This window comes from Falco naumanni, chromosome 6 (assembly GCF_017639655.2).
Source record: "Falco naumanni isolate bFalNau1 chromosome 6, bFalNau1.pat, whole genome shotgun sequence".
Classification (NCBI taxonomy): Eukaryota; Metazoa; Chordata; class Aves; order Falconiformes; family Falconidae; genus Falco; species Falco naumanni.
The window spans coordinates 83174682-83202063 of NC_054059.1; the positions used below are offsets into that span (position 1 = coordinate 83174682).

Here is a 27382-nt window from a genome sequence, read left to right on the forward strand (position 1 = left end):
AGTAAATATGGGCTTTAGGATGAACCTAAAATGATGTCACTATTGAAGTAGAGAATATGCTATATTTATATAAGCAAAGTTCATAGTTATCTGCCCTTCTCTGTATATCTTCCTTTCCAAAGAGATTTTCTTCCTTTTTACATCTGCAGTATTGAGATCAATGCCCTGCTCAACATGGGTCATGAAAAGCTCTACTTAGCCATAAATATTCTTAAGATTTATGACAGCATGTGGGGAAAAGACAGATTTTTTTATGTCTATTACATTTATTAATTACTACTTGAGATGAACTGTTGGGGGCTGGAGGCCAAGTGAAACCAGCAACCTTGAATTTTAACTTTTAGCTTCCTGTAATATTGACTTGATACATATGTGTGTCTGTGTGTAGATGTATGCATGCCTGCATAAATCTTGTCCAACAATCCATATGCTGTAATGCTAACAGTATGCTCTATCGTGCGTTGGGGCATACCCGCTTCTTTTATTAAATATCCTTTTCTGCTGTGGTAGTTACTGTAAGAATTAGCGATTTCTGACCTCAGCTTTGGTTCTGTTACGTCAGGTCTATAGTCTTATGCCTGCCCACAAAAATTGGACATGAAGACTCTTACTATCATTTGATAATGCTGGCCTAAAATGAGAGTATAGCAGGATTTATGTCAGCCATTCAGTTTTTGTTTTGGTTTGATTTTTTTTCCTTGATGTTAGCCTGTTGCTTAGGATATGATTGATCTGATCTAGAAGTCCACGTCTGAGGTACTCATCTAGTTTCCCTTTTCAGTCGAGAGGGAACCTGAAAACACCTTTTCCCTTTTTTGGGGACCATTAAACAGCCAAACCCCCCTCCTCTTCCTGGGACAGCCAGCCGTGTGGAAGCTGGACTGCCAAAGCCTCCCCAATTTACGCTTTCTTCCCAGAATTTTTATTAGCTTTTCCTGCTCTGTCTAAATGTTTTGGAGCAGCTGGTGGAGCAGTGGAGAGATGGCTGGCTCATGACTCATGCTACCCGAGGTCTCTATAAATCCTGGGCTGCCTCAGGATTTCTTCGTGCTGCCATCACAACGACCATCTGTCTGCTGCCCCTCAGCCCTTTGGGCACTGAAGGTGCTGCATGCACACGCTAGTAAGTTAGTACAGAAACTGGGGGGCAACTCCTCTTGTGACTGAGGACTCAAGGGTTGTGAGTAGAGCTGGAATGACCGGTTGACAGTTTGTTTTGAATGCCAAGCTTTGCATGCGATTCGGGTTGAAATTAATAAGCTGAGGTGTTCTTCTTGGTTTTTATGTCATTTGGCTACAATAGTGGGCAGTGAAAGAATGTGAAGCCCCAGTCTGCAGCATGCTGTTGGTTTGTAGTCACATGAAACAGAACTGTAATTTCAATAGTCAGGCAAAGCTTGCCTAAATTTCTTTAAATTTGATGCCTGTGAGTTAGTTTTCATACTGCCACTTTGCTGAAAACGCGAAACTGTTCTGTAGAAGATGAATGTTTCTCTGTTGCCTCTTTACCATCAGACAAGCTTCTATGAGCATGCTGAGGCTGGGATTCATCTCACCTGAACTGGGAGCACCTAAGTGTTAGTCACCCCAGCCTAAGGGGATTATTGCAGAGTCCAAGGAGAGGAGGAGATACCTGCAGAGGGCGATTTATCACGGCTGTCTTAAATTCTAGTTTCACAAGAAGGTGCCTTGTTTTCTGGAAAACCCAGTTCCCACCATTGCCTGTAAAGGGAGCTGAGGCTGAGTAGATGTAAATGAAAGGTGGTAGCTAAATAGACTTAGGTGAGTGAATTTTGGATGCCTTGAGTTAGGTGTGGTGCATCCGAGTCTAAATGGTTTGCAGGAGCTCAGTGATCCAAAGGGACTCAGCGGAGCCATAAGAAACATGTAGGAGCTCATGGTTCTTAGCCTCTTTGATATAGAAGTGGTTATCAGCCTAGTTTTGCTGCTGTACCTAAAAATTATTCAGATAAACACTAAATTTACTGAATTTAGAGGGCAAGCATTGAAATATAATTGTGACCCAAAATGAAGTCATGTGCATGTACCATGTTTGAGGCAATGTGAAAGCTTTCGTGGGACTGAATTACACCTGCGTTTTAACGGCAGATGTTAACCATCAGCTGACATGCATGGAAGAATGAAAAATGGTAATACAAAGTGATATTCTCTGTAGTAAGTAGGCAAGTTAATATATTAAGTTCTGTAGTTTAGACATCTCTTACATTAAGTATTAAATTTTAAAGGTATTGAAGTACAGCACTCTAGTCATGTAACGTGCAGAAAAACAGCAAAAAAACCCCAACACCCCAGCATTAAAAATTCCAGCCTTGATTTTCTTTGACTCACATGAAACTGTTACTCTGAATACATTTTCCTTGTTAAAATGTTCTTTTGTTTTTCTCAGACTTCTCTGTTTTACAATTATTCTAACAGTGCAATTTTTAGCGAGGGTGGCACTTGATAAATGGCAGCCTGTGAAAAACAGGCTATACATGTATCTTCATACTGGAAATAAAAATGTTAATTTTTCTCTCATCTTTAGTAGCAATTCAGGCAGATTTCTGGGAGGCCTTCTAGTATCAGATGCAGCTCTTATGATAACATGATACTTTTTCCTGTCTCAGTACTCTCAAAGTACTGTGGAAGCAATGACAGAGTTGTAAAAAAACCAACCCCCCCACTCCCCCACCCCCTGTAAATAAGAGTGGGAAAAATGAAGTTCAGCATATCATCATGAAGTCTGTATTTAAAAACTTTTATTTTCAGCTGTGATTAACCTGCTTTCAATATTTATTTGTTTGAGAGACTATACTTTTTTTAGTATAATACAGAACTGTTAAATTCCATTGTATAAAGAAAGATGGCAAGATTTTGTTGATGGTTTTTGCCCTTTTTCTTTGTTCGGAGTAGAGTGAAGCATACCTTTTATCCCATGTCATGTAATATATATATATATATATATGGAAGAACAAAAACTACACAAATATAAATTTGTGGTTTATAATATTTAAGTTTGTGCTTGTGCATAATTTTTTGTGTTGAAACATTTACGGTTAAAATAGGAGCAGCTGGAAGATACTCCTGTCGTTTCAATATTCTTGGTGATAATTTTCCATTTCAGTGACTCGTTGATGATAGCTGGGTTTTTTCAGGGGAAGAAACAGGAAACAAAAAATCAGGCTGTCTCTGAATGTTACGTTGCAACATGTACATAAGCTTGAAAGATATTTTCGCACCTGCTTAATAACATATTTTTGGGACTTACAGTTCACTGCAGCCTTCTGTCATTGCACCTGATTAAAATCTGTGAAGAATTACCCGCTGGCATGAGAACTTGGTGATACACAGGAAAACAGCTTTCTATCTGAAGATTCCTCAGTTTTTCTTGGTTAGCAGTTGCTGCAAAATACAGTGTGCTAGTTGAATCTCACAGCTTTTTCATGACTGTTCAGCTCCACAGTAAGATTATGAAGGACTCAAGAAAAATGATTAAAAATTAGAAGTGCCCTGCAAGCTAGGGTAAAGAGAGATTCTTTTAGGAACCCATACATTTTTATTGTTTCAAAAGTCAAGCTTAGCACAGAATGCATCGGGATCTACTTACTGTTCTGTTAATGCCTGCACAGTCTTTGACAAATCCTGCATAAGAAATCTTAGCATACTGCAGTAAAAGATTTGGTTATTAATCTGACATACACTGGTATTGCACTGAATATTTGAGTCTTTTTATACTAATATTATTTTTCATTCTATGAAAGAGAATGCAAATGGATGACAAGACAGTTGCCACAAAATTTATAATATGTTTTTCTCCAGAGGAAGTTTTCTTTGATATTGTCGAGTATTGATTGAGTAGTAGCAAGCTGCAGCACTTGGTAAGGTACAGAGGAATATCCCGTGCTCACTACAACCCATGGATATGTGGCTGCTTAATGATCTGGACCTAAATTCTGCAGCAGAAATCTGACTTTTGGCGGACACTGCGTGCCGGTTGTAGTGTACAATACAAAATTCAGTGTTTCGTGTGTTCTGTTTGAGGAGAAAAGAATGCAGTCAGGGTATGAACTGTTCAGATGTTTTGATATTCAGTGTACCGATGCTTGTTTTGAGCTGCGTCTATATTTCAGGATGCCACAGACCTGCCCCCCCACCCCACCCCATCCCCCACTCAACAGCGTTTTAGGAATTACCGAGAAGTAACCTATTAGTTTCACAAACAGCAAGCACAGGGGCCAGCTAGAACACTTGTTTCCTGGCAAAGTATTTCGGGTTTATTGTAGCACCTTGCCTAGATGCACCTACTACATTTAGGAAAGGCTTCTGTCACTTTACACCCTAATACACATTCTTTCTTAAATTATATGAAGTAAATGACACATACTTAGTTTAGGGAGTGCTTCTGGGGGGGCAGCAGTTGCCAAGTAAGCCCTGTGACCATTGTGTGTCTTGTGATGTGTCAAATGAGATGAAGATTTGTTAGTTAATGGCACTATACTTTTTCTAGGATGTCAGGGCACTTTTATGGATTACATAAGAATGGTTTGAAACCTAATTTTTAAACCCAAATAATATTTTTCTAGCTTTATTTTAATCATAAAAGCGAGGCAAAAGTAGAGCTGGCAAGTTAAACAAAATGCACAATTACTGTTGTCTGGAACCTCTTTCTCATGAAGCAGGATTAATGAAAAAAAGGACTCTAATGGTGTGGATTGTCATAATATGACTTGATTAAAGTTGTAGAATAAATATATGGGTTAACTACTTTGATTCTAAATTTGGGTAAAGTGAACAAGAACTGTCAATGCGATCTGTGCTTCCTTGCTTGAGGAATGTTGGCCTCATAACACTTTTCTTGTGAAGCTGAGTACCATTACTAGGGCTGAAAATGTCTGGCAACAAAAACCCGAACCTCTCAACCTCTCCAGGATTAGCTGAGGCTTAACATCCTTGGCTGTCACAGTGCTGCTCTCTTGACTGGCAGCTGGTAGTATGGGTAGAACACCCTTCTGCAAAATAGAAATTATTTTGGTTTTGTCACACAATATGTTTACAAAATAGGTATGATGATTTCTTCTTAAATGCAATCAAGATCAGGCTGCTTCTCATCTTTGATTTGGTATTTTTATTTTCTTGGGGTGTTAGTACACTAAAGCTTAACGGGAAAAGACCCTTGATTTTTATTTTTCTTTGCATTCTTTTTCTTTCTTGAATGCTGGGGGGTGGGGTGGGGTGCGTGTGTGTGGATTTGAAGATGCCCTTGCAAAAACCTTCAACTGTCTGTTTCCCTGACACCTCCTGGGTAGGTAGAAAGGGCTACCGAGCCTCCCTGCCTTTCTTCCCACTGCTCAGTGGCTAAGAATTTGCATCGTTAGAACTGAGGCAGAGGAGACGTCAGAGAGGCTTTTTTTAAACTGAAAACCTGTGTGTCTGAATTTTTTTCTCTGTGAAGACTGTTACGTATTAGTCCCCACTGCTCTGTGGCAGCTGTTCAGCCAGAATGCTCGGTTCCATGAGGTACTGTACTGAATCCCACTTGGCACAAGGTGGGTGCAGAAGCAGATCAGCCAGTGCAATGGGGGGAATTCCTGCCCTTGGGTGAGCTCTGGCTCTCCCAGGACACTTGCCGTGGCCTGCAGCCCCTTGCCAGTTCTGGGGACACCATTGCTCGCTCTAGCAGAAAGGCTGAAAGCTCTGATGAATGTCGAGCTGGCAGCATCCCTCAAGGAAGTACTTGTGCTCACTGAACGGAGGGGAGGGAGGAAGGTAAATCATACATCTTGCTAAGGAGGCTCATGCTGAGGCTTTTTCAAGGGTTATTCTGGAGACCTGAGAGCAGGAAGGGATGTGAGAGGAGGGCAGAGAGGTACTGGCCATGCCTGGCTGTAGTGTCACTGTGTCAGGGCTGGAAGGTGTGATGCAAGGAAAGGATCGTAGGATGGGGCGCGGAAGGCTGAAAGCGGGAGATATGATCAATGGAATGGGAGAAAGACTATAAGGAGAAGAAGAAAAGGAGTGTAAAGCGTTGTGTGGGATAGGAAGGATAGATCGTCATGGGACTGGTGGGGTTAGAAAAGTGAGGGAATAACAGAGGATACAACTGTGAGAAGGTCAATTTCCTGAGAGATGTCTGGAAATCCAGAGGCAAATGCCATGGTTTTGGTGTTTGTTTTTTTTTTTCTCAGAGATGGATAGATAAAACAATAAAATATCAAGCGATAAAAAATCAAAATATCAACCTATAAAAAATGTTTCATATTCAGAGACAAGTGGTGGTCTGTACCTGGTGTTCTGCTGTATGTAGCTCTGACTTGGATCACTGGGAGTAGTCAAAATCACAAGTCACTGCTCTCTGAATATCTCAGTCCCCGTTTGTCCTGCTGCTCCTTTTTATCTTCTTTACTTGTTGAAGAACAGAGCAGTAAGTTTCCAATTTTATGATTTTGCAGAATATGATTACTATTCAAACCTGATGACATTTCTGCTAGACAGAGGAAAGATATGTCAGCTGTGAGCCACAGGCAGCCTATCGAACCAAATACCTGACATGTTCATTGCTGCCTGTTCCCAGGGCCCTGCAGGTGAAGCCACCAAGCAGTCTTCCAGCTGGTTTACTTTATTGTGTGTTTTTTGTGTTTTTTCTAGCACTGTGCTTATGGAGGTTGCTTTTTTTTTTATTATTACTTTTTAATAAAAACTTGGATCTGCAAGTTTTCAGTGCCTTCTTGGGAGACTGTGTGGCTGGACCACTGGATAGTTCTCCTAATACAGCCTGTAGCTGCTGCTTAAACTCACTCTTGCTGGAAAAAAAACTCAAAACCAACCCAACAAACAAAATATTTCATGCTATATGTGAGGTTTTGTTTCTTTCCTCTTACAGTGTGTATTTAATACTGCACTTATAATATAATTTATTTTGAAACTGAATTTGAATAGTCTTGGCTGGGAGAATTGAGAGTAAACAAATGCAACCAAAAAGTTGTGGAAAAGGGGCTTAAGCACAGGGAAATAACTTGACTAATAAATTATAAAAGTTTGGTGGGATATCTGGGAACAAAATCTATCTGCCACTTGCTCAATTTAGTGTTCTTCCCCTCAGCTGTGCCATCCCTACGGAATGCAATTATTTCCCGATATCTGGACTCTGTAGTTGTTTAGATACAAAGTTTGCAGTTCAGTATTTTAAAACTGTTACAGTCTATTTTGTACATCAGTGTTTTGAGAAATGGGTACGTTGGCGTGTATTAAGAAGAGATAAATGTAGAATGGCAGCACCGTTTGGAGACAGGGGAGTGGATTGGATATTGGTCTCTTTTTTGAAGGGAGCACCAATCTCTTTAATGGGGGGCTAAGAATCTTCTTTATGTTAACTTATTTAAAGAAGGTGTCTAGGAACTGGCTTTTTAGTGTTACGATTGCTTGGGGTTTCATAATATGACACAACTCCAGCTGTATGATGGCCCTTTTGTGGAATTTTAAGCTGTCTAGAAATTGGATGTTGGTAATAGCCCTTTTGGAGTTGTTCATGGGAAGGTACCACATTCATTTTAATAATTTCATTAATGGTCTGCAGGAAAGAATAGATCATAAATCAGAGATGCTTAGAAGAGAAGTTATGAAAAGCAGTCTGAGAGATTTTTTCAAACTGGAATTAGTCCAGGAAAGAATTCGGGAAGGTGGTAGACTTCTTGTGGTGACAAGAAAGCATTGCTTCGGAAGTCTGTGAAGTGAAAGGGTTAATCTCATAAGTTAGAGCAGCTTCAGAATGAAAGCTGGGAGAAATATTGACAGAGTATGACATGGCTGAAACAGATAAAGATTAGAATGAATCTTTAACCTTGCTCCAAAAATAAAACAAACACAGTGGTAGGTGAGTCTTTGGGAATTAGAGAGGAAAGGTTGCACGATCGATCAGGCAGTGGAATGTTTCAAGAAATACTGCTGAAGAAATTAAGGGAAGAGAAAGTGGTCTAGAATTGAATGTAGAAACTCAAGCAGAGGGTCGTATTACTGACTTAGCCTCGTTACTGTGCTCACAAGATACAAGACTGAGGGGTGGTGAACTTTTCTCATGTATTCTTGCATGAAAGGGGTGATGTTGGAGTTGGGGTGAGAGAGCCCTGTTCACGAGAGATATGTCTTGTTAGAGCCTTCTTGCTGTGGAACCTGTTAGTAGGGTAGGAGGAATACACCAAAAGGAACGTGTTCAGTTGAAGTCTAAGTATTATGTGACCTTGAACAAATTACTTGTTTCATCATGTGCCTCTGTTCTCCAGCTGAGATTAAAGAAGTCCTTCTCAGAAAAAGAGTTGTAAAAGTAAAACCCTTCAGTGTTTATTTTCAGATACAGCATTTTAAGATACTGGTGAGAGTCTGGTTTGTTAGCTTGGACTGAGCACCGTGGGGGTTATAAAATACCTGGCATTTGTTTAGAAGCAGCTTGTTAACTGCCTGACACGGATTATAGGTATAATCTTGTATTTGCCTGCAGAATCTTGTGGACACCTTTTCTAGCATGCTGTCACCTCTGTCTTTACTGGTACTGTTATTCACACCAGCAAGAACAAATATAGCATAGGTACGTCCCATGCTGTAATCACACCTTTGATTGCAGAAGAGACATAGCCTGGAACTAGTGAGTGAGGATGTAATGCAACAGAATTCTTATCAAATTCCTAAAATAGTGGAATTACATCAGAGATAAATTTGACATATCCAGGCTGTTAAAAAAGCTGAAATCAGCCCACCAGCTGTTTTGTGTTTGATTTGATATTCATACTGTATTGCAGATGTTTTCCACCACTCCTCCATCAGCTGTGTCAGATGCAGAGTTAGCCATTACTAACTATGGTACCGACAGATTCATTTGTTATTAGGCACTGACAGCTGAACTTGGCTTTTTTTATTTTTTTAGGATTGTAGGACCACAGAAGCTAATTGGTGAGAAATAATAAAATGAGTCATCTCAATTGGAAATATGTTCATTTGCAGACATATTTTTAGTAGAGCTCAATCAACAGCATACTAGCACATGCGTACACGAGGCCATTGCGTGCTGAAACCAAATTTGAGACCATTTCATGCTGACTGGGTGGAATAAAGAGCCAGAAGAGGAAGCTTTGAGATTACACATAGACAGTACATCTGTTTTCAGGGTTGTGTGCATGTTGTTATCACTAATGAGTAGTTTATTTGAGGAGGTGGTTAGCATGTGCAGTTGAAGGGTAGAGACACCTACGATATCACTGCAGTACCCAGAAGATCAAACTCAGTCGTGTGTTTGTTTCTCCATGAAGCACTTTGCAGAGCACAGAAGTGTCTCTTCTTCCCTGGGTGTGCTGGAGCCACTCACTCGGATCTGTTTGTTGTCTTCTGATCACATGCTTCGTTTTGCCCTGGTGGAACCCATAGGTTGGGATGTGCAGTGCCTGAGACACACTGCTCAGTGCTGATGCATGAGTCCTAGATAAGCTCCGTGCTGCCATACACCGTCACTCCCCATTTGAGTGCTGCATATCAAGTTTTTTGCTTTGTACGTAGTGATTGCTTTCTGGTAGGCTCTTTGTATCATTGTCTAGTGAAGACTTTTTCTGACAGGTGCTGAATATGAATATACGTGACGAGATGGGTGGTTTTGGGTGCTTTTTTTATTTTTATTTTTTAAATTAACACATATCTTTAGTGCTGCAGATCACCATGACTTTGCTGTAATTTTGCAAAATTATTCTGATGACTTAAGTCAGAGCTTTTTGGGGAAGGAGGAGGAAATAACATGGTTATTGTACTAGCAGCCTGTTTCATACTACTGTACTGGGAGCTCCCAGCTAGTCTGGTCCTCTAGAATTCCATCTGTTCTCCATGGGGTTTCCTGTCTCAAAGGATAATTCCATTGGAATAATGTTAAATTCCAGTGAAATTACTCCTCCTGCAGGATAAAACTAAAACATGTACAGTAAAATGTGTCCAGACTATCTGGAACTGTGTTACCAGAAAAGTAACTTCTTCTTTATCTTCCTTCTCATTGTAAGGCAAGTTCAGCTATACATAAATCCTTCTGACAGAGGTTTTCTTGAGCACCTTTTATAGTTTTATAATGATGAAACTTCTAAACTGTTCTGTGAAAATGCTTTGCTATACTCAGAAAACTTAGTCCCTGTTTAATACTAATTTTCTTAATGCAGTGAGGAACAGTATTAGTTGTCCTCTATTCCATGTTTTATTGACAACAATATATATATGACATTGTTGCTGCGTTTCCCCACAGTCTAAGCAAATTGCATCCCAACAGTTTTGCTGCATCTTTCTTGTTTGTTTCTTTTGGCTTTGTCTGCCCCCCCACTCCACTCATCAATAGTCTTGTTCTCTGTCTTTTCTCTGTTTGAAACAAAGGGTCAAAATGGCCATTTCAGTTGAGCTGAAGCCTTACCAGTGTTGACTGTGAAGTCAAAGGATCACTACTCTTGTAGTCACATGCACTTCTTTCCTGGTTAGCCCAGCTTTTTGGCTTCTATACAGCTGCCTGGTGTTGACTTGCTGTTGATCAGCATTTGATTCACTGTAACCAGCAGATCCTACTCTATAGCACTGTTGTCTCTTCATTGCTTTTTACACTGCATCCCTACTTAAGGGATGTGCAGTGTGCTAAGGTTGTTTTCAGTTCCTTATAGGTTGTTCCCCCTTAAGAGAGTTTGAGCATTAATTTCCACCAGCCAAGGACATGACTATTACAATTTTATGGCTAACTCTTATGACAGTCATCTACTACCAAGAGTACAGTTGAGTTGTGGTTCAAGCTCAGGTACAGGAATTGGAAGTTTGGGTCCTCTTCTTACCTCTGTCACAGGCTTCCTTTGTGTTCAGATGTCAGAAGCTCTAGAGTCATCTCCCGAATAAGGTGGTATTTCAAAACAGAATTTGGTACTTGTCTGAAGACGTTGGTTGATCAGTCAAAAATAGAATTCATGGTTTAAATAAGTCATGCTATGCTCTAAGCATTGGTTCAATTGATATATCCCATAGGATTGTTGAAAAGTTATTTAATTGTTGTTGATCATAGCTCTTGCGTATTATGTACATGATGTTTAATAGATCCTATGCATGAAAGCTTCTGTTTGTCCATAGGATTTGGAGGCGGAAAACCACCATCTTAATATCTTACGTGACTTCTGCATTGTTGTTTTTACCTTCTTGCAAAGCACAGAAAGAAAGAGGCTCCGGGGCAACTGGTAGTAGAGCTTCCGTCAACACTGGAAGTTGTCTTATGTGCCACTTGGTGTGTGTTATTCACATGTTAGCATAAAAAAAGTTATATTTGATATCCTTTTTTGGGGGGGGGTGGGGGGTGGGGCACAGGTTCACTAGGGTCATATTAGGGGATTGGTTTCTGTAATATCCTGTTACCATATGGTTGCTAGTAATTGTGCAAGTCTTGTACTTGATGGCTGATAGGGCTTACAAACTTTTATCCTACTCCTTAATCTAGTGCTTATCCAAACAAGGGAAAGGGAAGCTGAAGTGAAGTTTGTAAGTCGTGAAGTATTCTACAGTTTCCTTAGGCCAAAAGCAGTTTGTACAGGCTAAATTTCTATCTGTAAATCTGCTTTTAAAGTGTATGTGGCACCTGTACTCATTGCACAGTTCAATTGCACAGCTGAACAGTAAATGGGATGCGGTGAAGCAGAACTGTGCATATGTGGAATTTGAGGAAGCTATTAAAGATTGAACTATTAAAGTCTGTTCTGAGATGCTGATTTATAGCATATGGAAGTCCATGGAAACATTCCACTAACTGCAGTGTTTGCCATATAAAACAGCAGTAGAATTGAGTTAGAATGTACAAGTATAACTTATCAGTTTTAACCTTTGAATGCTTAATTTTGCAAATGTGACATTCTCTGTTCCATATGCAGTTTCAGGACTGATATACTGTCATGGAATGGTAGAAACACAGAGTCAGCATTACAGCTTTAATTATGTATAATGGGTCAGATTATGAAGAGCACAGCAAATTATCTGATTTAGTAACAGTTCATGTTTTATTTGCTTCATTCTCTGCAAAGGAGTAAAATATCAATTCTAAAATCAAGGAAAATACCTGAAAAATGTTGCCTATTTTTGTCCTGAAATGGAAGCAAAATGCAGGTGTCAAGGTCATGATGTAATGAGTTGAAGAACCTTGGGCTGGAGTACATAGTGTTTCTAAATAAATGGATTACTTGTAGTATATTGCTACTTTATCAACTTTTCTTGCACAGTTTCATAGCAATACTATAATCTCCAATATTGTGTTTTTCTTGCATGGTTAAAATAGAAGACTTGGAGGCAGTAATGGCATAGTGTGTGAAATGGGGAAAGACATAGGGTAGGAAATTACATTTTGCATTCTGAAGAATGCAAATAAAGAAACTATTCAGTTTTGTTCCATCTTTTGACTCCCTACTAAACCAGTACCAGATATGAATTCAGAAGTTTTAAAAAATGTGTTGTTATTAAAAGTTTAAGGTACTACAGTGTGCAGAATAACAAAACCAGCCCACGAAGAATATTAAAAAAAATCCAAAGAAACCACCCACTAGCAGATTTCCAGACAAATGCCACAAGGCAAATATTCTACCCTCAAAATCACAGCTATGTCTGTATTGAAGAGTTGCTAACAGCTATAGTGCTGTGGAGGATGCCTACCTGTGGCAATTCAGCCAGCCAGTTTTAGTCCTTTAATAGAATTAACATATTGAGAAGGTTAAGGATTAGTCAAAACTGACTTCACACAGGAGGTATCAGTTTTCAGGGTTTAATAAGATGGAGTAACACTGTTACAAAGAAATATATACGTGTGTGTATATATATTCACACACATATATATGTTGTTTTCAGTTATAACTTGAAATTGGTGATCTTGGGAAAACATACATAGTCAGAACATTCATGTTGGATCATAACATGCCCACATCTTTAAATGAGAAAATAACCTTTTTCTTGCCTGGGTAGTATATATTTCATGTAATCTTAGGAGATTTGAGTGGATTTCACAGAAAAGTCAAATAATCTCTGTAGATGAAAGTAAGTGCTGTTAAGGGGCTTTGAAAACTCAGTTTTAATACTGTACCTTGACAGCAAACCCATGCTCTTCTGTCATTAATCTGGTCTTCTGGAATGCAGGCCTGAGCATGTAGTTTGCCAGTTTATGGCTATTGCTGGCAGTATTTTGGTTTTAGGAGTAATTCTTACTGTAGAAGATGCTACGGTGCCTCTAAAGGTTGGTGGTGTTTTTTTTTGTTTTTTTAGTTCCTGGGTCTTCTGCTAAATCATTTAGTTATTTGTTCAGTTTCTGTGAGTATAAAGATTTCATGAAAATAATTAAGTAGCCCATAAGGAATAGATATTATTAAGAATCTGCTGTGTGTTGCTCTTCGTTCAATAGCTGTCCTTGCTTTTCAAAATTGGATGTTTAAAAAATAAATAGGGCTTTATGGCATAGATAAAATCTATCTGTTTTTTCAGAATGTGTCTTGAAGAATCAGAATGATAAATGCAGTGGTGTGCTTATCAAAAGCTTATGCTGTTTGAGTCAGTGCAGGTATCTGACATAATATAAAGCAGAATATCTTTTGGCTGGAAGATACGGTATCTTTAAAATTATGAACTGGTGTACTGGCTGACACACAAGAATTTATCAGGATTAATGGATTACTGCAAGATGGTATTTGGTCATAATCTTAAAGCACTGTATAAGGCTGGTTACATTAGCCTTAGCTGCACATTGCCTTCAGCGAGTTCATTTGCACACTTGGGAGGGGGAATAGCTTTCTGGCTCAGGTGATCCGTGTAACAATCTGAGTGCCATTTCTGCTATCCCATAGGCATACTCTTGTTACTGTAGCTAGGCAGTATCCTCTTTGCTCCTTACCTGCCCATTTGTAGGATGGAGATAACCACACTTCCAAATTCCCAAGTGTTGTGAACCAGATCAGAATGTCACCTGAAGGATGAATGGGAATGGATGGAAGAGTCATCCGTTAAAGCCCCTAAACTAAATGGACAGCTTTTCAAGTTGGATTCACGCTTACGCGCAGGAAATGCAGATATATCTAAGACTGTGCTCCATTGTTATGGTGACTTCCATTGCCTTGTGCATTTAATAATAAGTTGCAGCACAACCATGTGCGCAGAATTTGTGTGGTTATAGACACCCATCTTCCCTTGCTCTCTTGATACCTTTTTCTATATCCAACAACTGGAAAAGTAGAAGACAAAACAGCATCTTTGGGCTTACTAGTGAAGTCTGCAATGGTGATAGTGAGTTGGGGTGGAAATATTAAAATATTACAGTTTCCATGGAGGAAACTGGCAGATGGGTATCAGTGATGATTATTCAGCAAAACAAAAATAATAAATATCTGGCAGTGCTATTTTCTGCAGGGATTTTAAGTCTGTGCTATTGCCCTCTCTTCCAAACTCTGCTGGAGTTTTTGCAAGACTAAACTACATTCTGTATAATCTACGTGTATTGTGGTTGGTTTGAATATGAAATTTAAATCAAATACTTTCGTTGGTTACAGCAGAATATAGATACGGGGTTTTAACGCGATCAAGTATACGCTAAACTTGTTTCTTTGAACATGACAGACACACTACTGTCTATTAATACATGCATTACCTTGATCAGTTAAAAGACTCATAACTGTTTTGTAGAGGATGAGGGTTTTCTTCGTTTGGCTATACACTTAATATTGACAAGGCACAAACAAGTATTCCTACATGTTTTAAAATGCACTTTGTCCAAGAGTTTAGATTCCAAGTGAATCAAAAGCTGCTATAAGTGATTACATTTTAACATTAAACATCTGTGCTTGAAGTTGGCTTCTTGGAATCTCTTTAATTTTGGTCTCTATTTAGTTTACGGTAATATTAAGTAACTCATCGTTTGGCAGAGATGTTTAAAAGTCACTAATTTTCTTATCAGCACCCTTGTGTTGCCTCTACCCCTGAGTCTTCAGTCGCACGTGAGGAGAGTTAGGGGAGTTGCATGGGAGTGTATCTGGATACGTAATGATGTATTTGCTTACCTTTTGAAGGCTACAGTTCTAGTCCTTTGAAATGTAAATTACTTTCATCAGTTCTAATCTGACAGTGACTGACAGAAAAAAATACGATGATCGAAAGCCTCATCTGCATAACATATGGATGTGAAAATGCTCAGAAGGTAATAGGAGGAAATGAACCAGTTTGAGACATATCATAATTCAAGGTTTAAGAATATCTGAGAAGTATTTTTCTCTAATAGACATTTAATATGATGCACACTGTAGCTTTCCTCATACAAGAGTAAAGTGACCTTCAGTGAAGGTCTCCTGGAGATGTGACTTCAAATAAGGAAATTATGTGGTTTTAGCCCTCCTGGTTCTGGAACTGGGTAGCATTTACTGATCTGAAAACAGGTTTACAAAGACGTGCTGAGGTGCTTACCCACTTACCAGTCTGCTCTAAAGACATGGAGTGGAATTGTGTATCTTAATCTAATTCTGCAACACAATCGAATGCATATCTATAGGAATCTTCTGAACACGTAGTCAGAAAATGTTGGAAGACTGAACCCGGGGTATAGTTTATATTGGATTAGTCTCTAACGATGTGCACAGAAATGCAAAATAACTTAGACTTGGGTGTGTGTAACATCATCATCTGTAATCACCTGGCACTTGATCTTACAATGGCATTGCATCTTCTTAACCTTCCTTGGCAACTTCATCAACCCCACCTTAACTAGAAGTTCCACAAGACTATGACTCTGTGGTCTGAATGAAGAGGACATTTCTTGTAACAGTCTGCACACAAACCAAAGGAAATGCAGCAAAACAGAGTTGCGATTTGCTTTGTTGTTTTAATGAGCATGTCCTGCCAACCCAGGAACTGACTTTTGAAAAGGCATGGGAGGCTGACTTATGTTCGTTAATTAGTAAGCATTTTTTAAGAAATCTGTCTTTATGTGTGAGCTATATATTTAACAAAATAAGCCATGTACGCTGTACAGCAAAAAAAGAGACCGTGTTTGCAAAATGAATTGAAAAAGCTTTTGTGTCAGGAAATTTAGCAGTTGCTATATTCCTGTTTTTAATTCTCCAACAGTCAGCATTTACATTATACATGTGTGCTTGGTGATTGTGCATAATTGGTTTGCAGTGAAGGATATGATGCATTAGATCATTAACTAAAATTAAGTATGTCAGGGACTTGCCCCAAACCAGCTTGTATTTTTGCTGCTGTCAGCATAGAATCATTTTTGTAGGTGGGCTATGTAGAACACTTTTCAGACTTTCTCTGAAAAACGGGGAGGTACAAAATGAAATTGGTGGTTCCTTTCAGAAGAGAGTAGCCTTACTATGTTTCCTGTCTCTGGCTGTAGTGGTACAGTATGAGCATCTTCTCTGGTGACTTTTTGGAGACAGCTCTAGCACAATGTGTGATGGTGACAGGGTTACCGGAGTTTCCATTCTGCTGGTGTGGTTATTTAGGAAGAGAAGGAGGAAGGAGAATGTCTTTACACAGCTGCAATCTAACCTTTAACCTGAAAAAAAAAAGAGTTTTATTTTAATTAAGTGTAATTAAGGTTAGGAAATACTAATTTTGAGCTTTGAAAAACAAAACCAAACAAACACCGCACCCCCACCCACCCCCGATTTCCAATTCCTGTGGGTTTTAATAGATGCTACTTCTACAAAGAGTGCACAGCAAAGGTCTTAGGTCTGTATATGTGGTCTTCTAGATCCTTGATTTTGGCCTGTAGGGATTGTTCTTTGTTAATTACAATTGTCCCTTGTCAGCTGCACATATAATATGTATGCATATTACATTTTCTGGATTTAATGTCTGACTGGAAGCAGTTACTACTTTTTGCCTCTACAGTTGGCTGTGGCTCATGAGTGATACGCAGCTTGGACACTGTTCCTGCTATACAAGGAAAATGGGTTTGCCTACACTTTCAGGGCTAGGGTTTGCTACGTGGAGACCATTAAAAAAAAAAAAAAAGGACATAAATTAATTTTTAAAGCATCTGATTAAACTCTGTTTAATCTCCTGTTCTTTTCAGAATTAAATACACCTTAATTTAATTTAGTTTAATTACAAGAGTGGAGTAAATTAAACCAAATAAAAGGCTAGCTTAATTTAGGATAGGTGTTTACAAGTGGCTTCAAATTACTCAGTTCAATTTAAATTCAGGCATTCATTTAATTTGATGGACTTTTCTGAATGTCCCTATGTAAAAAGCTGCCTGTACGAACAACTTTTTTTTGTAAACGCGCCTGCCTTAACGTGTGCATACTTAACATAGTCTCATGCTGTTCTGCTTCCAGTTGCATGCTGCAGCCTGTAGTTTTATTGTTGTATGACATTTTATTTACAGCATTAAATATGACCACTTTATAATCATTCGTGTGATATTTATTATTGGAAACTAGTTTTGCTTCATAGTTGAATGGCCTGAATGCACAGGGTGATACTACTTTTGCTATTCTTAAACAGAAAACCTTTGCTAGAAAATAGACACAACAAAGTTTTTTCTTTTTAACTTGAACCATATTTCTGCAAAGGGATTTTCCAGCTCATGGTTATGTTACTTTGAAGAACTGGGAATTAAATAAGGGCTTGCTTCTGTTCTTTCAGGTTTGTTGACAAGATCTCCTTCAACTACATTACTACAAGGATTTAGTGCCTTAACATTTTTATTTCATACATACTGACTTGTGTTTCAAGAATAGGCAAACAGGAAAAGCACGTGTGCAGTTATAGTTGTTTTGATTGATTTGCTCACATTCACAACTCTGAGAATAAAAGTTATGCTGAGATTTGATTCAGCTTGTGTTCAGGGATAACTGTTCCTGCATTTAGCAATGGTTTTGTAAATGCTTCCCCAGATCTTGTTGGTTCAGAAGCATAACAGCTCTTCTGTTTTTGTTTTTTTTGGTAGGATGACGAAGTGGTTCTGCAGTGCACTGCAACTGTTTACAAGGAGCAACAGAAATTGTGTCTTGCTGCAGAAGGATTTGGCAACAGGCTTTGCTTTTTGGAATCCACATCGAATTCTAAGGTACTGCTGAGTGTTTTAAGTGTCATGTGTGAAGCAAGCATATAGTTATAATATTGCTTGCTTTGATGCGCTATATACAGTTCTGTCTAGGAGAATGGACAAATCAAGTCTGTCAAGAATATAAGGAATATTTAATCCCCCTTCAAAGTTTAATTGTTCCTTTGTCATGGCCCTTTGGACTCTAATGCTATGCTTTCTGCTTTGGGCTCACTTTAAGACTAGTTAGCTGCAGAAGTCCATCTCAGTAACAGGCTTGTTATTTTGCTTGTCCAAGCCGAGTTGTAGTAAGCTGCAGTGCAATTTTTGTGTACTGCAATTCAAAGACACATTTGGTTACTCTGATTTTAACTGCAGGGGGAAAAGAGCAATTATTCTATTCATTATAAGTTTTTATTCTATGACACGTTGAGATGATTATTACTTTAAGTCCTTTTAATTCCCTATCTGAGCAGAGTAATAGTGCAAATATCAAAGTTATCTCTTCTAATTAGTTATCTAAGCCTACTATAACTGTGCTATATACGCAGTAGATAAGTAGTCAAAAAAATTAACTTTGCTATTTGTTGCCAAGGAGGGGCTTTTTTTCACAATCACATATGCTCAAATAAATGTTTTGAAGATAAGAATGTGCCTTCTGAGGGCAGAACTGGTTTTGTGGCCAAAGTAATGGGTATACTTGAACATTTTATTTATATAAAGGGAAGAATGTTGCTGAACATATTTGTTTTTTCTTCAGCTATAATATAAACATTTGAGAAAATAAAATAAAGGTGAAGCATCTGGAAAGACATCTAGAAAGATTTAGAGCAAAAAATGTTTTTTATCTTGCCAGCTTCCATAACATCACTTTGATTCTCTCTGATACATTGCAGAGTAATGCTTCATTTTCTGTCTCATCATTTGGAATGTTTTATTCATAATAATAAATTTTTCACTAGGATATTAATGATTCATTATAATAGCAGTGATCATGATGAATTCATTCGTGCTGGTCTGTTTTAAGTGAATCTTTTTAACAATAAAAATGTGCTGGCATGGAAGTGGTTGCAGTGCTAGTTGCCTGTGAGGCCAGAAAAATCTATTTAATGAATTTATTATCATTCAGTGAGTTTGGATATTAAATCTACAGTCTCTTTCTCACTGTATAAAACTCCTTAAAGACAAGAATGTTCAGGAATACAATATAAGTTTCTTATCAGTTTCCTATGCTTGCTTGTTGATTCTGCTTTTTTTTCCATGTTTTGTGAAACAATATTTATTATTCCCATTGTGCATGAACTTGGGGATAAAAGCGAACAAAAGAAAATCCATGCAGCTCATCCTTGTTTTAATTTTTAAGGCTTGACAGTTTCTAGGATGAGCTCATTTGAAGTCATTCGGAGATATAAATACTGAGGGAGCTATAAAATCACCAAATCCTTAAGGCAAAGTTGACTGTAAATGCGAGTAAATAAAAATATTTTTCTTCATAATGCCTACGTTGATACAATGTTACTATTTCATTATATAGGGAAAAATATAGAAAATACTCCAAGAGGCATATGATCGTTTGAAAAAGGTTCCAGCAGAGTTCTTGAGCCAGTTAAAAATTTCCCTGCATGTCTTTTAGATTGTTTTCCAGTTGTACTGGGTTTGTGATGCACTTTAAAGCAACCAGTAGTGTGGCATCTGAATTACAGCCAGGTATCAAGGACAAGGTATGAACCAAGCACCAGTAATAGGCCAAACACAAGTAATAAACCTCAGCTATCGTTCTGGACTTGCATCGTTGAGTCTGCCTCATACAATCCCCAGCTTTTCTGCAATACCTTTGAAGATGTGGCTCCTGGTGGTGTAGCTGATGTTTTATTAGCACAGCTTATTTGCATGCACTTTCTTGCCCTAGGATCATTGAATAATTCACACTACAAAAGTAACAGTCAAATTGAAGATATATATTGACAATAATTTGGCAACTACTGACTTAATGCTTATCCCATTAGAACAATAACACTGGCAGGCCCATTATGAAAATTGCTTAATGAATTTTATTTTCTTTGGTTCAAGTTTACAATGCAAATGTTTCTTTGGAGGGTCCTGTATATTCTTTCACTGTTAGAGGAGAACAGCAGATTTTGAAAATGTCATACTAATAAAAGATGGATGATGATAGTCAGGCTAAATTAGCAAACGCTTTACCAAGCAGTATCAGTTCGTTCACATGTGTTCACATTTCAAAACTGTTTCCAAATTCCTCTTTCTTCACTTCTTTTGGAAGCAATCCATGTTTGTCATACCATGTACCGAGCAAAAATATCCTCCTTAGATAAGAAATACAGCTCTGCAAATGTATTGTTCTTCTGAGTGTCTTGTGTTTTAATTTCAAGTGAGGAATTCATTCATATTTGGAGCTAAATTACAGCTTGTTTTTAGGCTTGAGGTTGGTTTCTTTGTAGCAAATGCAGAAGCATCTTTTGTGATTAAATTTGATACGGGACGTATTCTGAGAAGAAATGCATCTTTTGGAATTTTGGAAGTTTGGAGAATGCATGATTTTATGGAATCAAATTTCAATGTACAGTTATATTTCTAAGTTTATGAATATTTTTGTGCATTGGTTTGGTCGTTCTTACATGAAGAGAGTTGAGCTGAGAGTTGGGGTTGTTTAGCTTAGAGAAAAGAAAGCTCCAGGGAGTCTCCAGTGGCCTTCCAGTACTTAAAGAGGGCCTATGGGAAAGATAGGGAAGGGCTCTATCAGGGAGTATAGTGATAGGATGAGGGGTAACTATTTTAAACTGAAAGAGGGCAGATTTAGATTAGATGTAAGGGAGAAATTCTTCACTGTGAGGGTGGTGAGGCACTGGCACAGGCTGCCCAGCAAAGCTGTGGATGCCCCATTCCTGGCAGAGTCCAAGGCCAGGCTGGACGGGGCTTTGAGCAACCTGGTCTAGCGGCAGGTGTCCCTGCCCGTGGCGGGGGGCGGGAACCAGATGATCTTTAAGGTCCCTTCCAACCCAAACTGTTGTATGATACTATATATTTTAGCGAGTGCTGAGTAAAATGGGAAAACAGTAACTCCAGGCTATGCAACTTCCAGTACAGCATGGGAGGCTGGTGCCCTCCTTTGCTGCGGGCTGGAGCCCACCATGCTGCCCTCGGGCCCTTTCCTGCAGAGCTGCCTCCCAGGTGTCAGGCCCCAGGCTGGGCCCGGAGGTGCCGGGGTTGTTGCACAGTGTTTAATTGTGTAAATCCAAATGTATAAAAAGAGCACATGGTGTCCCTTAATGTATGGATGCAAGCAGATGCTTTTTGAGCAGTTGCTGACATAATGAAATACTAGGGTTTTAAAAATCTAATTCACACCGATAAATCAAATCGGTGTTGTCTACTTGTTTAAAGTGGGTTGTTCTGGGAATTTGCCATGCAGTGAGATGGCTTTTTTTTGGGGTGTGTGTGTGTTTGATAGTTGCTGCAGTTCCTTTCTGTGCTTGTGTTTCCATCGCATCCTTCTAAATAAGTCCAAAAAGTCTGTCAGGGCTTAAGCAAGGCTTCGTAGCTGCACCTCCAAGGCCATCTTAATTGCCTTTGTGTCGTGTTGCCAAAATGAATGTTTCTATTTAATGGGAAAGATGGCGCTTAATTTTATGTAATCTCAAGTTCATAGGACTCCATTTAGCAAATATTCACTAACATCATTGATTTTAATAATTTAAACGAAGAGTTGGTAGTAAGTTTATGCATACGTACACATTACTTGACTGACTTTACATACATAATTTAGACATAAGGTAGAGGAAGTCTTTATAAGCGTAGCTCAGAGGATTTTTTTCAATGAATCATTTTTTCTCAATAAAATGCTTCTCTATAGAAGCAATGTAAGTAAGAACATAGTGTATAGAGTGTTTCACTACATTTGTGTGTAGCTTTATGTAATAGATAATCTATATAAATATTATAATTATGTATAGCATTCCATTTTTTTACTCCTTGTAAATCTTGAGCCTAAATGCAGATGTATAGGATATGTATCAAACCTTGCACTTAATCCCACAACCCAGCAGAATTATTTCTTGAGATGGAAATCAAATAATTTAAAATGAATGTGAAACGAACATTTGTACTGTCATCTGTAACACAAGTAGTTTTAAAAAAGGAAACAATGTGTGATAACTTGCAAGGCATCACAGACTAAGTAGTGTAATCATAATATACCTGATCTAGGAAATTTTACTACTCTAATTGTTCAGATTGTATCTCCTGTTGAAGCAGATATTTGGAACTTGTAATACTTACAGGAATGGATTATTCTGAGTTTACAGAAACGTTTATTATAAAATCCAATGTTGTCAGGGACATACACTGAGTTTTAGCTTAATGAGGCACTATTTAGTACCAAAAAAGAATTAAAAGTTCTTCCTATCTACAAAACGTACCTTCATAAATGTGACTTTCTTTTTCAGTCACACCCACTTATTTAGTATTTTAAAGTTTGATAGTACTACAGGGATACATCTAGCAATAATTCTACATCATTGAGGATAACTCTGCATGCTTAATATTAGTGATTTAGAATTCACAGGTTGTTTTTTCTTTATAAGACTTAAAATGTGTACTTGGGAATTCTTTTTGTCAAAATACATTTTAGAAATACTAAAGACTGTTATCAATACAGCACTTAAAAAAGAACCTTCAAAGGGAAGTACCAAATACCTAAATATGTGGGTAGAGTGCATGACATGCACCTGAAAATGTAGGAACAAAAGCTGAAAGATAAAATTGAAATAATTTTGTAGTTAAAAGGAATTGGAGTAATGGCACTGAACGAAAGAGTAGTCCATATGATATGTACACATACATAGTGTCTCTTATCAACTAACCAATGCAAGGCAAATGTCAAAGTGCCATCCAGTCAAGAAACTTAACCCAAAGCTGTACAGTTTGTGTAATTTGACAAATGAAACATAAATTGTAATTTCCCCAGTCACAGAATCACAGAATCACCAAACAGTCAGTGTTGGAAGGGACCTCTAGAGGTCATCTAGTCCAACCCCCTGCTAAAGCAGGGTCTTCTAGAGCAGGTTGCACAGGATCTCATTCAGGCAGGTTTTGAGTGTCTCCAGAGAAGGAGACTCCACAGCCTCTCTGGGCAGTCTGTGCCAGTGCTCTGGCAACCTCAGGGTAAAGTTTTTCCTCATATTCAGAAGGAGTTTCTTGTGTTGCAGTTTGTGCCCATTGTTCCTGTCGCTGGGTGCTACTGAAAAGCGCTTGGCCTCATCCACATGCTTCGAGATGACCTCCAGGATGAGCTGTTCCATTACCTTTCCGGGGATGGAGGTGAGGCTGACCAGCCTGTAGTTTGCTGGGTCCTCCTTCCTGCCCTTCTTGAAGACTGGAGTGACATTGGCTGCCCTCCAGTCCTCAGACACCTCTCCTATTCCCCATGACCTTTCAAAGATGATGGAGAGTGGCTTCATAATAACATCTGCCAACTCCCTCAGCACTTGGGGGTAAATCTAATTGGCCCCCATGGATTTGTGGGTGTCACGTTTGCCTAAATGGTCTCTAACATCATTCTCTTTGGCTGAGGGAAAGTCATCTTTCTCTGTACTTCCTCTCTTGTCTCCAGGGACTGGGAAACCAGAGGGCCAGCCTTGGCAGTGAAAACTGAAGCAAAGATGACATTCAGTAACTGCCTTCTCTGTATTGTTCCTCACTAGGGCACCCACCTTATTTAGCAGTATGCCCACATTTTCCCTAGTCATCCTTTTCCTACTGATTACTTGAAGAAGCTGTTCTTGCTGTCCTTGACATCCCTCACTAGAATTCCAAATGGACCTTAACCTTCCTTGTCTCATCCCTGCATTTTCTGACAATGTTCCTATAATCCTCCCAAGTGGCCTGTCCCTTTTTCCATATTCTGTACGCTACCTTCTTCTGTTTGAGTTTTGCCAGAAGCTCCTGCTCATCCATGCAGGCCTTCTGCCCCCTTTGCTCAGTTTCTTTCTCATAGGGATGCATCGACCTTGAGCTTGGAGGAAGTGATGCTTGAATGTTAGCCAGCTGTCTTGGACCTCTCTACCTTCTAGAGTCCTAACCCATGGGATTCCTCCAAGTAGGTCCTTGAAGAGGCCAGAGTTAGCTCTCATGAAGTCCAGGGTTGCAATCCTACTTATTGCCCTGCTTCCTCCACGCAGGTTCCTGAGCTCCTTCACCTCACAGTCACTGCAGCCAAGGCTGCCCCCAACCTTCACATCCCCAACCGGTCCTCCTTTGTGAAGACAAGGTCTAAAAGCACACCTCGGCTTGTTGACTTTTCCACCACCTGCCTCAAAGACTTATCATCAATGTTCTGTAGGAGCCTCCTGGACTGTGTGTACCCAGCTGTGCTGTCTTTCCAGCAGGTATCAGGGTGGTCGAAGTCCCCCATGAGAACCAGGGCTGTTATCGTAAGGCTGCCTCCACTTGTCTGTAGAAAGCCTCACTGACTTCCTTGTCCCGATCAGGTGGCCTGTAGCAAACACCCGCACCCGTGTCCCGTGTCCCCCATGTTGGCCTGCCCCTTAATCCTTACCCGTAAGCTCTTGACTTGTTCTGCATCTGCCCTGGGCAGAGCTCGGTACGTTCCAGTTGCTCTCCATGTAAAGGGCAGCCCCACCACCTTGCCTTGCTGGCCTGGTGTTCCTAAAAAGTACGTAGCCATCCATGCTGGCATTCCAGGCATGTGAGCTATCCCACCATGTCTCTAACTGCAATGAAATCATGGCCCTGCCTCTATAGTCAAATATGTAGTTTGTAGCTGTCTTCGTTATCTAAATGCCTGTTAAATGCAAACAAGCAAACCCTAAATGTTCATAAAAGCACATATAGTGGTGGTTGTTGGCGTTTTTTTGTTGTTGTTTGTTTGGTTTGTTGGTTTGTTTTTTGGTGTTTTTTTTTTTTACTTTTTTTTTTTTTAATTGTAGTGGAACAGATGTAGGAATTCAACTTCTGGTATAAAATAAGTGAAGACGATCTGAAAAATCCTATTAAATTAGTTTTTCTTTGTAACTATATATCCCAGTAACTGTTTAAGACTGTTACTATTTATAAAGATTAAAAGATAAAAAGAAGCAGATACTATGCTGCAAAGTCTTGCCTGAGGTACAGCTGTGATACGAGCACCATGATGTAAGAAGGTCAAACATGCAGCGTGCAATCCTGTGACTGGTTTGGTGAGTTTTCTGCAGGCTTCTCAAAACCTGCCAGTTTGCTGTGATTTAGCTTCTGAGTCCTGCCCTTTTTAGTCCCGTTCCTATTCAAAAGGAAAGTTGCTATTATTGCAGGATAGCTTCATGTATTTCCATTTTTAATGTTCTTTTCAAAGCAATGCCCTCACAATTGCATCGTTGATGGATTTGGGTGGTGGGGTGGGTTTTTTCCCCCATTTAGTATAAAAAGCTTGGGACTCTTAGTAAGTTTGGGACTAGGTGTAAAGACTGGAAACAGATTATTTGCCTTCACCAAATAGACTAACCTATACTAAAATACCAGAAGAAAGTCCTTGAACAGTGAACAAAGTGATACATAGAGCAAAGCCAGAGTATTTTGAGGTGAGAGTTCTTACTGTGCACTCGCGTCTGATGAAAGTTATAGCTGATCAGTGCAAGCACAGCCCTGGCGGCTTCGGGCCTGCTGCATTACCCTGAGTAACTGAACATCACAAGGTTACACAATGGCATATTCTGCTAAATCCTCTAGAGCTCAGCATTTTAAATATTTCCTGTGATGGGTTTATAGCGGAATGTACTTCATTAGTACATGCTCAGTAGTTACAAAGCAGTCGTTTGAATTTTAATTAGGCTGATAAGTAGCTGTGCATCTGAAAACCTGAAAAAAACAGACTGATAAATCTGTGTGTTGCAAGCTAAGAATACATGAAAGTGCAAATGATTCTTTTAAGCCCTTTAGGCAAACGTTTGTCTTAATGTAGCAGTTTCAAATTAAGTATGTATCCCTGCTCAGCCCTTGAAGTCATGGTATTGCTACTTCCTACTCAGTATTTTTTAAGCACTGTTGAGCTAAATCTGGGTCAGCAGAGTCCTGTGTGTAATCCCAGCCCAATGGGCTCTCAGAGATTAGGATGAAGAAGTGTGGCCTATTGTAAGTGAATCTATGTGTTTCTTTGAGGTAGGTAATATCAATTATATCAGAAACAAAACAAATCAAAAAAACACCAAAGAATTTTTCTGTTAATTTGTTTCTTAAGGCTTTTTGAAACTTTTATCTTTTGGCTGGTGATTTTGAAGATTCTAGGCTTTTTCTCCTGGTTACTTGCACGTGAAAAATGAGGAAGAATGTGCATGCTTTTTTAACAGCAGAGGGAATGCTGTAACTTGCTATCATAACAAGATTATTTTCAACATTAAATTGAGGGTGTTAGTTTATAAACAGTTGGAATTGGAAGGGGGGAATTGGGCAAGTGGAAATCGTTTGGAGGTTGAAAGTGTAAGTTTTGTGTCCTTGTCCTTGAAACCCAAATGCAAGTTGCTTTTTAACTTTCCTAATGCTGGCAGAGGCATTGCTATGTGCAAATGCAAGCATAACTTTTTCTGGTTTCACAAGCAAAAGAACAGTTGCTTTGTTATGCATTATAACACAGAGGCTGGATCATTAAAAAAGAGATTATGTTCTTAAAGAGTATGCATATATGCAGAAGGTCAGAGTTCAGCCTGCTTTTCCTGGGTGTTCAATTATTTTCAAATAATTGCTGAAAGTTTGCTGTTTGTTTGAAAATCTGTAGATACGAGTGATGGACATGTAGTCGATACATGAGCTATGAACCACACTGACAGTTCCAGTCTGTTTTTTCTTACCAAAACCAACATGTCTCTAATAGCTGGAGGATGGGAATAATACTGTGTTTTCCCACAGTATGATCACTAGCTTAAGATGTCTTTCCTCTCTGCCTTTTTTGGCTTGGCCTTTTCAAATACCATCTATAAGCCAAAATGAGTTTTACAATTCTCTGTGCCTCAGAGCAAGGATCTTGTAAAGCAGTGATTGTGTGCAGTCTGCTTTGGCCCTGCCTTCAGTCTTCCAGTTGGGGAGTTGTGTGAGCTGGAAGGGGTGTTGAAGCTGATGTTCAGCTGAATTCAGTGTGAGATAGTTTTTCTTGTCTTATAGAAAGCGATGTAAATATAGTGAGTCCCCGTGAATCACACTAATCGATGGTTTTGAGTGTTAACTCTCTTAGAAGTTTTCCCCCTCCTTACTGGATACATAAAGACGTATAAGGAATGTGCTTAGGAGTGGAAAGCTTGTTTCATCTTCCAGGTATTT

The 27382-nt window shown here is 39.1% G+C and overlaps 1 protein-coding gene across 10 annotated transcripts in view; it reads left to right on the forward strand.

The window, feature by feature from the left end:
* Positions 1-27382, forward strand: part of RYR2 (ryanodine receptor 2) — a 435368-nt gene that overhangs the window by 95975 nt on the left and 312011 nt on the right. For all 10 annotated transcript variants that reach the window (XM_040597875.1, XM_040597877.1, XM_040597881.1 and 7 more), the window contains exon 2: positions 17966-18085. In XM_040597875.1, coding sequence (XP_040453809.1) covers positions 17966-18085 — 120 coding nt within the window. The remainder of the gene's footprint in view (positions 1-17965; positions 18086-27382) is intronic.